The sequence below is a fragment of the Aphis gossypii genome, unplaced genomic scaffold (genome assembly GCF_020184175.1).
Source record: "Aphis gossypii isolate Hap1 unplaced genomic scaffold, ASM2018417v2 Contig00549, whole genome shotgun sequence".
Taxonomy (NCBI): Eukaryota; Metazoa; Arthropoda; class Insecta; order Hemiptera; family Aphididae; genus Aphis; species Aphis gossypii.
In genome coordinates this window covers 21139-34864 of record NW_026083155.1, presented here as the reverse complement: position 1 = coordinate 34864, position 13726 = coordinate 21139, and the positions used below count along the sequence as shown (strand labels likewise).

Here is a 13726-nt window from a genome sequence, read left to right as displayed (position 1 = left end):
TTTACACTGTCTATAGAAGAAAGTATAAAAGAAAGTTTTGTATCTGTTTCTATATAATTATTAAACAGCTCCGACATGCGATTTTCCAGCGTTAGTAGATGAACAACATTACTTTTTATGATATGAATTTCTTTCTGCTGATTATTTATTTCATTTTGTAATGTTTTATTACTTGACTGAATATCTGATATAATTTTTTTTGTTTCACTAGCTTGAGAACCTCCAAATACGTTCATGGTTATATTACTACTGACACTATACTTTAACATCGCGTGTATTTATCCAACTATTATGCGTGTTATCAAATCCGAGCCACTTGACAAGCATCTGATTTTGCTTTTTACGTATAATTTTTTCGATCAGATATTCGTTCGGGTGTTTGGTTTTATGTATTTCATCCGAGTAAAAACAACCGGAAATCGGTTTACCCGTATAATCTTGTAACTGATAAGTGACGGGCAATGTTCTATTTATTTTGATAATCTTGAATATTTCCGTAGACCAAGTGGGTAAATAACCTTTTGTAAACACACCTTTTTGAGTACTGATACGGACGTTATCACCAACTTTGAATTTAATTCTCTTATTATTAATATCACGTTGTTTTATTGTAACCGATGAAGCATTTAAATCTGCATGCGTCGGAGTCATTCCTATCGTTCTATGTTTTGAATTGTTATATTCGTTAAGCAGCTTTGGTAAAATTGAAATCCATTCGTGTAAACCACGCGCCGTAAATTCTCTAAACATTTTTTCTTTTAATGTACGATTATATCGTTCGACAATGCACACTTTCATGATGCTAAACGTAAAGTATTTGTGATTATTATATTTGGTCATCAATGTGTTGAAAATGGTGTTGTAAAATTCTTTACCGTTTTCTAGTTGTAAAAGTTTCGGTGAGCGGTCTAGTAATATTTTAGACATTACGTTTGCGACTTCTTTTCCAGTTTTCGATTTTAATGGCACGGCCAACGCAAATTTAGTAAAGCAGACTATCACACATAAAATATACTTGTAACCTTTATTTTTCTTTGAATACGGTATCATTTCCACCCAGTCGGTCTGCCTAAAATATACTTGTAACCTTTATTTTTCTTTGAATACGGTATCATTTCCACCCAGTCGGTCTGCCATAAATCATTTTTTCCATATACGTTGACTCTGCGCCTTACGAAGTTTTTCCGTGACGGTTTGTGTAGTTCAATAGCGATATCACGTTTAGACTTTTGGTATTCGTTTTATTAGCCCAGCTTCAAGTAATTCTTCGAAAATCGATATTATTTCATTGGAGACGCCTGTATTACCGGCAGCTATCGAAGCCAGAAGTAATCGTAACCGATCGACTAACTCATTCGGATTATCCCAATACACTAAGTTTTGATTTTTTTACTTTTTAAGGTCAAATGTGCCGATGTCTGAATTAATATAGATTTATATACTTGTAGATCGTTTTCGGTGTAAATAAGTGGATTTTTCAAAAATAATAACTGGATTAGACCCGAGGTTGTTGAATAAGTAGTACCGTCGATAAGAATAGAGTTTTCGATAAATTTTACTTCTTTATCGCCCAAGATAATATTTCTATCTGAAAGTTTTTTCGGGCCATAGGTTTTGTCTAAATCTATAGAGTGAAACCGATTTTCAATTTCTTGTTGATACTTTTCATTAAGATCGTCGTTATTTTTTATTTTGATCGATGGCGATTCGGTTGTATTCGATATTTTAGTTAAGGGCTCGATAATAGGTTTAAAAGTTTGTGACATTAATTGTTGAACATTTGCTTCTCCAGTTTTTAATGCAATATATTTACGTTTAATATTTTCTTTAGCCTTAACTAACTCATCTAATATACTACCTTCATCCTTTATGACTGCGTTTTAAATGGAAAATTTCAATTTATACATCGCCTTATATAACGACAAAAGTATCAAAACCATAACGATAACGTCCGTTATCGCCCTCGCTATCTTTACAAATAACGACGAATGCAAATCTGTCACGGTTCCAACACGTAACGCAAAAATGTTTAAATTGTATGTATGTCATAACAGTGTTCATTGTATACATGTTTTAAATTTGTCTCATCTTGTTTGAATAATACTATCAAATTTGCATTGTCCCGGATCAACTGCTTTGGTACTTTTGAATAACTCTGAGCCAGATAAAATATATCTATTTTATTGTGCCGCCCTCAACAAAAGAATTCAAAAGTATCACTTGCTGATGTTCTCCAATAACATCGTCCATGATAAGTATAGAGTTTGGTAAAACTTTTTCAGGAGAAATGACTTTATCATTCTCGAAAAATGTAAAAATTTTAATACCCTCAATATCATCGATTATACGTTTTAATAATTTATATTTTGGTTGTTCTAACGTTTTAGAGTAGGTATATGTAAACGTTTTCAAAACGTAGACCGTTTTCGTCAACAACCACAACCGAAACTCCCCAACACCAATGAGCGTATAGTGTTTGGAAATAGCTCACCATGTCTAAACTGTATTGTATCCAGACTCCGGAGTATCAATGTTATACATTCTTAGTTTTTTCTGTTGCTCGATGAAGCGCATTTTTTCACTATAAATATCAATGATATGTACTTGAATGCGTCACACGATGTCTCACGTTCGTAAGCAACACAACAATAAAGGTTCTGGTCTTATTAACTCAGTTATAAATCATTTACCAGTGGAATTACATCTACCCGGCTATAGGTAAGACATTACTCACTATATGATTAAATCATATTTAAAATGTTTGTTTATATTTTTTTTCAGATTTGCTGGTCCTGGTACTAAATTAAAAGAAAGATTGGCATGCGGTGAACGGGGCATAAACAGACTAGACGAGTTGGCCAGAGCTCATGACATAGCGTATGAAAACAGCAATTCGCTAACCGATAGACATAGAGCTGACGAAATATTGGAAAATCAAGCTTGGGAAGTGTTTAAATCTAAAAACACTGGTTTTAAGGAAAAAGCTGCGTCCTGGTTGGTTACTACAGCTGTGAAGGCAAAACTCAAGTTGGACGCTGGTTGCGGATTTAAACAGATGGTTTCGGCAGCAAAAAAATCAATCAAAAATAAAATTAACGAAAAGAATACAACCAAGTTAGTAAGAACAAGTCTGTCGGCTGCGAAAAAAAATCTAAAAATAAGAAAACTCCAAGAAATTATACCAATACCGAAAAAGGGCGGTGTTCTACCTTTAATACCTATTTTAATTATATTTAATAACCTATTTTCACTGGTTTATCGGCGTTGGGCGCTCTTACCGGCGGTGTCGGTAATATAGTTAAAGTCGTAAATGAATTAAATTCCGGTAAAAAACACACCTATTCATTTAGGGAAAGGTTTATATCTTACACCGCACAAGGGGCAGTCTTATAAAATTGTTAAAGGTAAAAGTTTATACCTAGCACCTTACAAAGTCAGATCGGTAAAAAAAACTAGAAAAACGACAAAAAACTAATTTCCACGTTACCCAAGAGAGCGTTGTACGACTATGAGATTATAAAATACGCAGACATGTTGAAAATACCTCATTTCATCGGTGTGTTTTCCAGAGACAAGTTGCCTCCTAGAGCTAAGCATCAAGAGTCTGCTGTGGTTAATTTGGACATCGAAAACGGTACAGGTACGCATTGGGTAGCGTATAAAAAAGTCTGAAAAAAAGTTAAATATTACGATAGTTTTGGAAATTTAACGCCACCGTTAGAAATACAAAAATATTTCAACGGTTGTGATATCGTATATAATTACGATAAACACCAAAAATATAATACGACAAACTGTGGACACTTGTGCTTAAGATTTTTGTCTGTACATACCTTAACCGGAAAATCGAGTGAATTGTCTTGCGACTTTTTCCCGCCGATAGAAGTCAGTAAAAATGCTAAGATTTGTCTGTTGGGGTTTCGAACAAATAACTCTATTCCAAATATAAACGACAAGTGTAATAAAATAGGATTCGCATACAAAGAGCAGACAGGTTATGCGATCAGTAGCGTTTTTACATTACCTACTGGTTCTTACGAATTATATGAAATCGAGTCAGCAATACATCGCATATTACATGATACAGATATAATATTCGAATTGAAAGCTGATAATAATACACTAAAAAGTACAATGTGGTGTAACGAAGCTGTAGATTTTACCATGCCTAATAACATTGGTCAGTTGCTGGGATTCAAAAATCGAAAATATGCTGGTAATGTAAAACATGAATCTGATACGGTGGTTAATATTACAAAAACAAATTGTATATATATCGAATCAAACCTAGCTACAGAATCATTCATCAACGGAAAGCAGTGCCATACAATACACGAGTTTTACCCGACTGTACCTCCAGGTTATAATATAATAGAGGTCCCGCCGCATTTGGTATTTTACTCGCTTAATTCTACATCTATAACGCATGCTAGTATAATTTTAAAAAATCAGAACGACGAGTTGATCGATCTACGAGGTGAGCCGATATCGGTACGTTTATTAATTCAAGACTCGTGATATGGGTTTGCAATTTTTTAATATATATAGGACTGCACGTGTAAATTCCGTTAGTCGCGTTAATAACACAAACCGGACAACAACTCTGAAGAAAAATTCGACACGAAGACAAGTTGTACACAGTCTAACAGCATCCAATTTAGCTTTTTTACGTTCGTTAAACGCTATTTAATATGGAAGACATGTATTTAGATGTTACGGCCGGATACACCGACGATTGCAGAATAACTCAAATTGAATATCATTCTTTTTTACTTTATTCTACGTCAGCTCTCTCCAATAACGATGAAGTGCGTATCGCACTACATAACACAGAATCTTATACTTTACCATGTGAGAGTTATATTTACATCGAAGGAACAATAATCAAACCTGCAGATATTACTGATGAGTGATGACATCCGATTTATAAACAACGGGCTGGCGTTTCTTTTCTCCAAAATGAAATATGAGATAAACGGCCTTCAAATTCAAAAACTCGCTAATCCAGGTATAACCACTACATTAAAGGGATATTAAAAATGCTAATAAAGATTTTATTGAAAGCGGCAAACGAAGTGACACCTCTGCTGAACCGAACAGATTTCAAAAATCTGTGTCCGATTATAGTTGTTGATATGAGCAAGCAGAACGATAATGTAAAAATGTCAACTATCGCTCTAAGGATTGAACTAGAAGCAGACGAAGCGTTTCCAGCTTCCACTTCAGCATATTGTTTAATATTACACGACCAAATTATAACTTACAATCCGTTTAACGGAGAAGTAAGAACCTTGTAAATATTGTAAAACTTAATATTAATAAATGAAAATACTTTTTTTTTATATACATGTCTTTTTATTTTACACATTACATATCTGAAATTAAAATAGTTTACGTTTTGATACAAAATACATTTCCGATACGTCTGAATCGAAGTTGCACGTTTTCGATAATAGGGAGTTTTTGCATAACGCCGGTTAAAAATAACGTTTAAATCCGTTAACGTTATTTACCAAAATATGTCTTTGCGCATGCGCTCCAAATAACGGTTCGGTTATTCCAATATCGTAATCGGTTATTTTTCAGAATTTAACGTGTACGTTATTGAAGTCGATTTTTCGTAATCGGTTATCACTTATCAAAAATTGATAAAGGAAAATAAAATCTTTCAAAAGAATTTCTTTTAAATGTTTTAAATATTTTTTGTAATAAATGGTCCATTATGGAGAAAATCAAAAAAGAGCGTTTAAGATTTACAAATGATGATGATTTATGTCTGTTACGAGAAGTTTAGTGCCACAATCCATTTGAAAACAATGAAAAGTGGTCCATTATCCATAAAAATGTATTGACGTTTTCAAACAAACAGTTTTCCATTAGAACTATCAAAGAACATGTAGAACATTTACTAAAAATATGGGCTAAGGAAGATCGTACAAATTTAAAAAAGTAAGTTATTAGTTAATTTATAAATTTGGAATTTATCAGTTATAGTACTATTAGTCATTGCACATTTAAGTTTTTCAAACATATTTATCAACAATTGTGGGGGTGGGTTATAATTAAAGAAATATAAAAACATTTTAAAGCATAACTTTTTGTGGGTTTAGATTATTAGTTATGATAATATGGTTTTCACATAATATTATTATCCCTCGCAATTAAGTACATATTTACATGGCTTGCAACAAATGTTTGACCTAATTTAATTTTATTAAAATGTTTTCTAAAAGATCTGGAACTGAAGAAGAGTATGGAGAGAAGTGTCAGTTGCTTCAGGATATAAATGATTTATGTAGAGATTTTAAAAAACCTTTGAAAAAATCTAAAAATACCAAAAAAATTGATCAGGAGAAAGGATGTGCCACAAGGACTAATGCAACAAAAGGTAAGTATTTTAGATTTTTTTTAATATATAGAGTAGGTAGTAGGTACCATTGCATTACAATTTTTTAACATTTGAAGTAGGTAGGTATTGACATATTGGTCATACAATAATCATAAATATCACAATTATTATGTTATTTCATGTTGTGTCACAGGTATGTTAAGCAGTACAATCAATCCAGATTGCAGTGAATATATTATTTTTGATTATGATGTTGACGAAAGGGAAAATGTGTTTACTGAATTAAATAACATTACTACAAGTAAGTAAATGTTCATATCCCATGTATAAGTATGCTACTGTATACTAAGCACTATTAAAATAAATACAATTTTTAGCTAATAACCAAGAACCACAAGATACTCAAGAAGTTACAGAACAGATATCTAACCGACCGGAAGAATTCAACAATGAAATCCCATCAACATTTATGTCACAGATATTCAACAATGAAATCCCATCAAGATCAATCTTACAAGTGAAAAAAAATTATGAGGTTCCATCTGGTATGAATAAACATTATTAATATTCTTAATTTATTTCAGTTTAAGTCAGTCACAGTTATAGTCATAACACTCTATTCCCCAATAATAAGTTTTATTAACTTTTTAGTTGGCTATTTGTGAAAAACTGAACAACTGTAGGTCCAATTGATTTAATATTAATTTATTGTTTTCCTATATTATTTTACTCTAATTTTATACCAATTATAATATTTATTCCTTGCAGTAAACAAAGTAAGAAAAAGGATGAATGAGCCACTTAAGTTGTCAACTTTAAATTTTTTAGAACAAAAACATGTTAAAGAACATGAAACACATTTGAAAAAATTAACTTTAGAAGAAAAAAAATTAGAGCTAGAAGAAAAAAGAATTAAACTAGATACAGAAAAGTTTGAATTTGATAAGAAAGAAAAGACAGATAATTTTAACTTGGAAAAATTGGTAAGAGAAGAACAACTATTTATGGAAAAGAGAGAGAGAGAAGAAAGAATGATTCTGGAAAGAAGGAAAGGGAGGAAAGACTGAAAATAGAAATTCAAAAAGTTGAAATTGCTAGTCAGCAACAAAAAATATTACAGTTAATGTTAGAACAACTTATAAAAAAGTCATAATTTCTGTTAGGTATTACCTATTTATTTAAAGTTGCTTTTTTTTAAGACAATTAGGGTTTTACTTTTACTCATATTATTATATTGTTATAGAGTATTATTAATTAAAAATAATAATGTTGAAGGAATAACAACAAACATTATTTCTAATAATTAATGTTATTTTTATTTGAATAGTTTTCTTTTTTTTTATTGATTTATAAATTTATTAATATGTTTTTAACTATATAAAGTTTGTTATATCAATCATGTTATATGCTTTTATTTCTCTTTAACTATAATGTTGTCACTTATTTTATATACCATTTGTTAGTATTTTTTGACATTGTTATTACTATAATAAAGTTTTTTTATTCTTAAATATTTAAGTATTGTTCTAATGTGGGTGGAACTATATTAAAATAAGTTCCTGTTTGACTTCCATATAAGCATGTATGGCAGTTAGTTAAAATTACACCAACTTTATACATTTGGCCTACATGTTGTAGAAGGAGTTTTTGGTTTTTTCTGAAATCCAAAAAAGCAAATTCTATTATAATTTTGCCAAATCCCCATTCCACAGCTTGGCGTACTGAGGACATCGCTCTATTAAATGCAACTTGTTCTGGAGTTAATATTCTACTACAATATGGTTTAAGTATAAGCTCTGACATGGGATATGCTGGATCTCCATAAATAACATATGTGGTACTACCATGCACTGCAATCTCCATGAGTTCTGTGTACAAGTTTGTATCTCTTAGCATACCTTATAAATGGAAAATAATTATTATTTACAAAATTAGTTTTATTTGTAAATATTATGTATATATTTAATGCTTATACCCGCATCATGCCTTCTTCCTGGGTATGGTCCTCGAAGGTTAATAATTATGCCATCTGGAGTTAATACACTTTAGTATTTTAAGCAATGGTGTCGTTTATGTCCAGAAAAATAGTTTTGCTGATTAACTGTTGGTCTACATATAGGTCTGGCAGTACCATCTATAAAAGCCCAGTAGTTTTGAATTGGTGCTCCTTTGTTTGATATTGCCTATCACGATAATTAAGTAATACAAGCATTTTAGTTACCTACTTTTAATCCCTATGGTTATTGTGTCTTAGCATAGGCGCAACTATGGTTAAAATTCTGGGGGGGGATTACAGCTCACCCAACAAAACTATTAATTTAAAATAACCCATTGGGCTATATTTATATCAATAAGGAATATATTTGGGGGGTTAAATCTTGGTCAGGAATGGCTAAGACCCCCTCCCCTCGTTGCGCCACTGTGTAATCCTTACTTTTGCATAATACTTTAATTTTGTTTCATTCAGCCAAGGTATATTATTCAAATTGTGTAAAATATGTCCTTTGTTTGTTTCTATGATAGACATTACATGGTTGCTAACACTACTTATATAGGAAGAACTTAATCCAAATGTCCTCTCTAAGTCACTTAACCTGTTTGGATAAGTGAGACGACGAAGATAAATACATAACCCTACTACACCTAAAAGTATATCAACAAACAGAAAAAAATTACTCTAATCCATTGCTTAAAATATTGTACATTTGAAACTTCAAAGAAAATAATTATATTTTATGATATATTACAATTAAGTACCTACCCGTAACACGATACCTTTGTGCAGTTTCTATTACATCAGGAATGCCTAAATTTAATCTAAGCCGTTCCAAATCTCGTTTCTCAAACCTGAAAAGTTGTCTACATGATTCATTACTTATTTTATCCAAATTAAAATGACCATACGATGTAGATCTAAAATGTATTTCACTTCGAAAAATAGTAGCTCATTTAATAAAATGTGTTCAACATCGTCAGTTGTCATTTCATCTAAGCAGACCAATTCTAATATTTCTTCCATATCGAATAAAAGTATAAAATATTTAATTAACAATAGAATATAAAATATATTATACTTTAATATAATTTAGTACCTATGTATAAAATTTACCTAGTGTAATTTTTAATTATTAAGTAGGTACAAAATGTTTAAATGTGATAATGTCTTTTATCTAAAGAAAACCTCACCGGTTATGCAAAAACTGAAGTTTTATCAATTACGATAAAAATATTAACGTTTGGTTTAACCGAACGTTAATTTTACCGTAATGTTTAACCGGCGTTATGCAAAAACTTCCTAATGATCGAGTGTTGAAATGTAACGGCCCATCGTTTTCATCGACTGCTCTGCTCGGCGATTGCATTGTGAAACTCGGTGGTTGGTGGATCGGTGGTGGTGTTGACATTGGTGTTGGTGACGACATTGGCGAAATGACCGTCGTTTCATTGGAATACTAAAATTTAAAAAAAATATTTAATAATTGTTGTTTAAGGAACAATAATATATTTTTTAATAACCTCATGCGAGTTGTTTGCCCTCTGGTGTAACAAGAATTCAGCTAACTGTTCAGCTGCACACATCTGTATTTGATTGGAGAAATTTGGTATAGATTTAACGACTCGATCGTCTTGTATGTTCTTAATGAAAACTACCATCTCGTCAACAGTTTTCGGTGGTGATTTATGCTGCCTACATTTCTTGTCGAGGTACACGACAATTTCTTCATATTGTTTTATAATCAACAGAGCGGTGAATACTTCTTTTCGCACGATGCTCTCGAAAATAGAACATTCGAGATACTGAAGTCGAAGAAGGTCGCCCCGATTCAGCAGTACTCTACATCCATCACGATTTTTTGTTTCAATCACCAACACATTTTCTCCGCTGTATATCATACTCGATAGTTTCATTTTTTCTTCTTCATAAAATATAACTCTCTTATATTTTTGTGGTGTGTCTGATATGAACGATAAGATATGACCCATAAACCCGAATATTTTTTTCATAAAAACTGTAGTAATATGCACGTACAGCGATGAAGTTAATAAATGAACAACGACTTGTAATTTTTCACTCGGATCAAAACCAATATGTACAAACTTACGGGATACAAAGTCTAGTGTGTAGCTATTAGATTCGATGAGTTCAGCTGGTGGTGTCGGTGGCACATAAGTAAAGGTTTTCTTTTTATACAAGACAGAGTTGTCAGCGATTGATCCAGCCATCACTTATAAAAATATTAAACACTGAAAAAATATAAAAACTGCGAGAGAACGGTTGAGACGTGAGAAACAGTATAAGGTTGAGGACAGACTGAATGATTGTCTGCTCTTGTAGAGCCAAGCATATGTGCATTTCAAACAATAATAGGTAGGGGTAAGTTCCTTAAAGACAAAGGATGGACGTGTGAATCATAATTCGGGGCTTAAATACATATCTTATACATGTAAAAAACAATAGACTGATCGGACATGTCGATACATATCGATGTACTGAAATAAATTCCTCATATTTCTATTCGGACCTGTCGATGCATGTCGATGTAATGGAATATTTCATATTTCTACTGACGATGCTTTTTAATTTGATCAGGACGTTATTTGTTACAATAAAATACATTATATATAACAGTTTTAACAATAATTATCAATGGAGTTAGAGTTGAAGTGGGGAAATATGTACGATAGAGGTAGTACATACCCGGTTCGATTCTAACACCAGATTATTGTTATTTTTTGCATTATGTGATGGAAAAACGTTATTAAAGACGTTGTTGGATACATTATGTAACTGGTGACTGAAGTATATGTACGGTAAATGGTGAATGTACAATAATATGGTGCATGTACAATAATATGGTACGTGTACAATAATATGATAAGCTTAATTGATAACTTGATAACCACGGTGGCGGTGTAAAAATACGTCATACACGTAGCGGCTGGGTCTGTGGCAGGAGGCGGGGGTACATGATGGTCAGGGGGCGATGGTGTAAAAATACGTCACACACGTAGTGGATCGGGCGGTATGGGTCATGCGGAACATACGTCACACACGTAGTGGGCGGAGGGGTTTGCGGGGTTAGTAAGGCTCAGCGGGTCAGCAAGGATCAAGGTGATATGTTTCAGAACTGTCCATTTTATACTACTAATAAAACAATTACTCAGGTAGATATCTATTTCTAACTAATAATATTATACAATAAATTAGTAGGTAATAATAATAATTTTAATAATAATAGACAATAGAATAAATAACAAACTATTCGATACAAAATAAGATGTAAACAGGATTTAAATAAAATAATAAAGTGTGCTAAATATTATAATTAATACATTATTTTTTATTTTTTTTATTTGCTTATACAAACTGTTAATTTTTAAATAATCAGCTCTCTTCATCTTGAACTGCACACAGCCTGAAAATTCAATAGGTCCATAAAACATTAACTTAGAATCAACTAATTCAATTGATGGAGTTCGAGGCCATATAAAAGTATCTAATTCTGCTTTAAGGAATTTTACTGAATACAGATTATGACCTGTATCATGGTTTGTTTCAATTACACGACCAATGTACCATCCTATGTTATACATTACAGCATAATATTTTTTTCCTTTTCAATATTTATTTTGTTACTATTATTTTTGTCATCATCAGAACTTTCAGTATCAGGGCTGTCATGTAATGAAAAATTGGATTCATTTGAAACATGTGAAGATGTTTCATCTTCAGATAATGGTGTCTTAGTATGGTTATCTTTAAGAACACTTTTAATGGAAGGTTTGGCGTTAACAATAAATCTTCTTAGTCTATCAGTGCTTATTCGTTCTTTATTGTTTTCCAAAAGCTAACATAGAGAAAACCTTTTCTTATTACTACAGCTATTGATGAAGATAAACATAAACGTACAAATGGACTATCAGTATATAAGTCTTTTTCGTCTAGTTCTTTTAAATAGCCCTTCAAATTTAAATCAGTAATTCTTGTTTTATGAGTACTGTTCAACCCTAGGTAGATGGTAAGATCAATTTGTGAAGTATTGTTTAATTGATCAAATTCGTCTGTATCTTGGTAAAATAATTCCTGATCACAACGATCACAGTCACCTTTATCTACTCCCAAATTAGTGCTTTCTTTAGTATGTTCATTTTGAACGTCATCATCACTGTCATTATTACTGTTGTTATTTCATTTAGGATCTAGATTTTTATAATTTACTTTTTTTAGATTTAACTGATACCCAACTAATAATTGTTTTTTTAATTGACTTGTCAACTAACATGCTTTATTCCATTAACCCTAAACTTATTATTAAACATCGTGTAAACTTTTTTCTACTACTTCTTAATACGAATGTCTGTCATTGATTGTAATTCTTCATTGTTCATTTACTCTTTATTTTTCTCTTTTTCTGTGCGATGATTAACAGGAAAATTAAACTGTATTCCGAGTTCATCATAAGCATCATTTAGTTCAGTATTTTTTGAGTTACTTAGATCATTTTTAATAATATTTTACATTCCTATTCTGTATAGACGATGTATTAAATCGTATATATTACATTTTATAACAGATTACATTTGATAACGGTTGAAAAAGTTGATGTTAATGAACGAGCTTTTCAACAAACATTTCTGCCTTGAGCTCTTGGTTATAATGGAACAAATGAATCAAGCAAATACTATTATCTTTATGCCTTTAATATCTGCAAGTTGTTTCGTTTGTCGCCATCGTTGTATTACATCATCACATTTGAAGCGATTATCAGTTCCACTTATTCTGTGAAGCTAAGAAGCTAAGATTTCCGAGGGCAGCGAAGGCAATACGTAGAGACTTCTATATGGACGACCTAATCACCGGAGCTGAGACTATAGATAAATCCAAGATGTTACAATCACAAATCAGCAACATTATTTTAGTTAAAACAGCAGGATGTGCTTGGATATCAGGCTGTACTGGCAACTAAGAGCCCAAGATGAACAAAACTCGGCTTCCTTCGGAATGGCATGAGCATGCTCCCGGGCGCATCCCCAGGTTGCGGATAAGAGAAAGTCCTGCAGATATGCAGGACAGCCGCGGAATAAGCCACACCTTCGGGATGGACGAATAAGCGGTCGTGGACAAGCTCACCACCGGGGGACCGATCGACCCCTGGTGTTTTAGCAGGTCAAGATGACGAACCGGTAATCAGACAGACGACGTGAGACTGCTGTCGTCAGTGGAGGCCTAGCCACATAAAACAAACATGAAATCACAAACACATAAGAATAAACCTCGTCCTGGGGTCGGACACCAGGAGAGGCGGTTGGGGGTGGTTCGCCCCAGGTTTCGATATCATTAACCACGGATAATGCTCAACGGAATACGAAAACAGG

The 13726-nt window shown here is 32.4% G+C and overlaps 2 protein-coding genes and 1 long non-coding RNA gene across 3 annotated transcripts; 1 reads left to right on the top strand and 2 right to left on the bottom strand.

The window, feature by feature from the left end:
• Positions 1-5547: 5547 nt before the first annotated feature.
• LOC126554595 (uncharacterized) lies at positions 5548-7642 on the top strand. The gene is made up of 5 exons (XM_050209650.1): positions 5548-5949; positions 6234-6388; positions 6543-6650; positions 6727-6894; positions 7118-7642. Exons 3-5 carry the CDS (start codon positions 6545-6547, stop codon positions 7414-7416), a joined length of 573 nt encoding a protein of 190 aa, XP_050065607.1. The 5' UTR covers positions 5548-5949; positions 6234-6388; positions 6543-6544; the 3' UTR covers positions 7417-7642.
• Positions 7643-7652: 10 nt separating this feature from the next.
• On the bottom strand, positions 7653-9486 carry LOC126554596 (uncharacterized). Its single transcript, XR_007606695.1, has 5 exons — positions 9111-9486; positions 8784-8992; positions 8325-8532; positions 8072-8247; positions 7653-8006 (listed from the first exon to the last, which is right to left on the bottom strand). It is a non-coding gene; the product is annotated as an uncharacterized LOC126554596 (long non-coding RNA).
• A 52-nt stretch (positions 9487-9538) lies between these two features.
• LOC126554584 (uncharacterized) lies at positions 9539-10573 on the bottom strand. The gene is made up of 3 exons (XM_050209643.1): positions 9866-10573; positions 9612-9801; positions 9539-9549 (listed from the first exon to the last, which is right to left on the bottom strand). The coding sequence occupies exons 1-3, from the start codon at positions 10571-10573 to the stop codon at positions 9539-9541; spliced, it is 909 nt and encodes a 302-aa protein (XP_050065600.1).
• Positions 10574-13726: the final 3153 nt, after the last annotated feature.

Excerpts from the sequence above, each read along its gene's own strand:
- LOC126554595 (XM_050209650.1), top strand. The coding sequence starts at position 6,545 with ATGTTAAGCAGTACAATCAATCCAGATTGCAGTGAATATATTATTTTT. Across the intron at positions 6,651-6,726 it reads ATTAAATAACATTACTACAA|CTAATAACCAAGAACCACAA; the intron begins GTAAGTAAATGT and ends TACAATTTTTAG. Across the intron at positions 6,895-7,117 it reads AAATTATGAGGTTCCATCTG|TAAACAAAGTAAGAAAAAGG; the intron begins GTATGAATAAAC and ends TATTCCTTGCAG.
- LOC126554584 (XM_050209643.1), bottom strand. The coding sequence starts at position 10,573 with ATGGCTGGATCAATCGCTGACAACTCTGTCTTGTATAAAAAGAAAACC. Across the intron at positions 9,802-9,865 it reads GGGCAAACAACTCGCATGAG|TATTCCAATGAAACGACGGT; the intron begins GTTATTAAAAAA and ends TTTAAATTTTAG.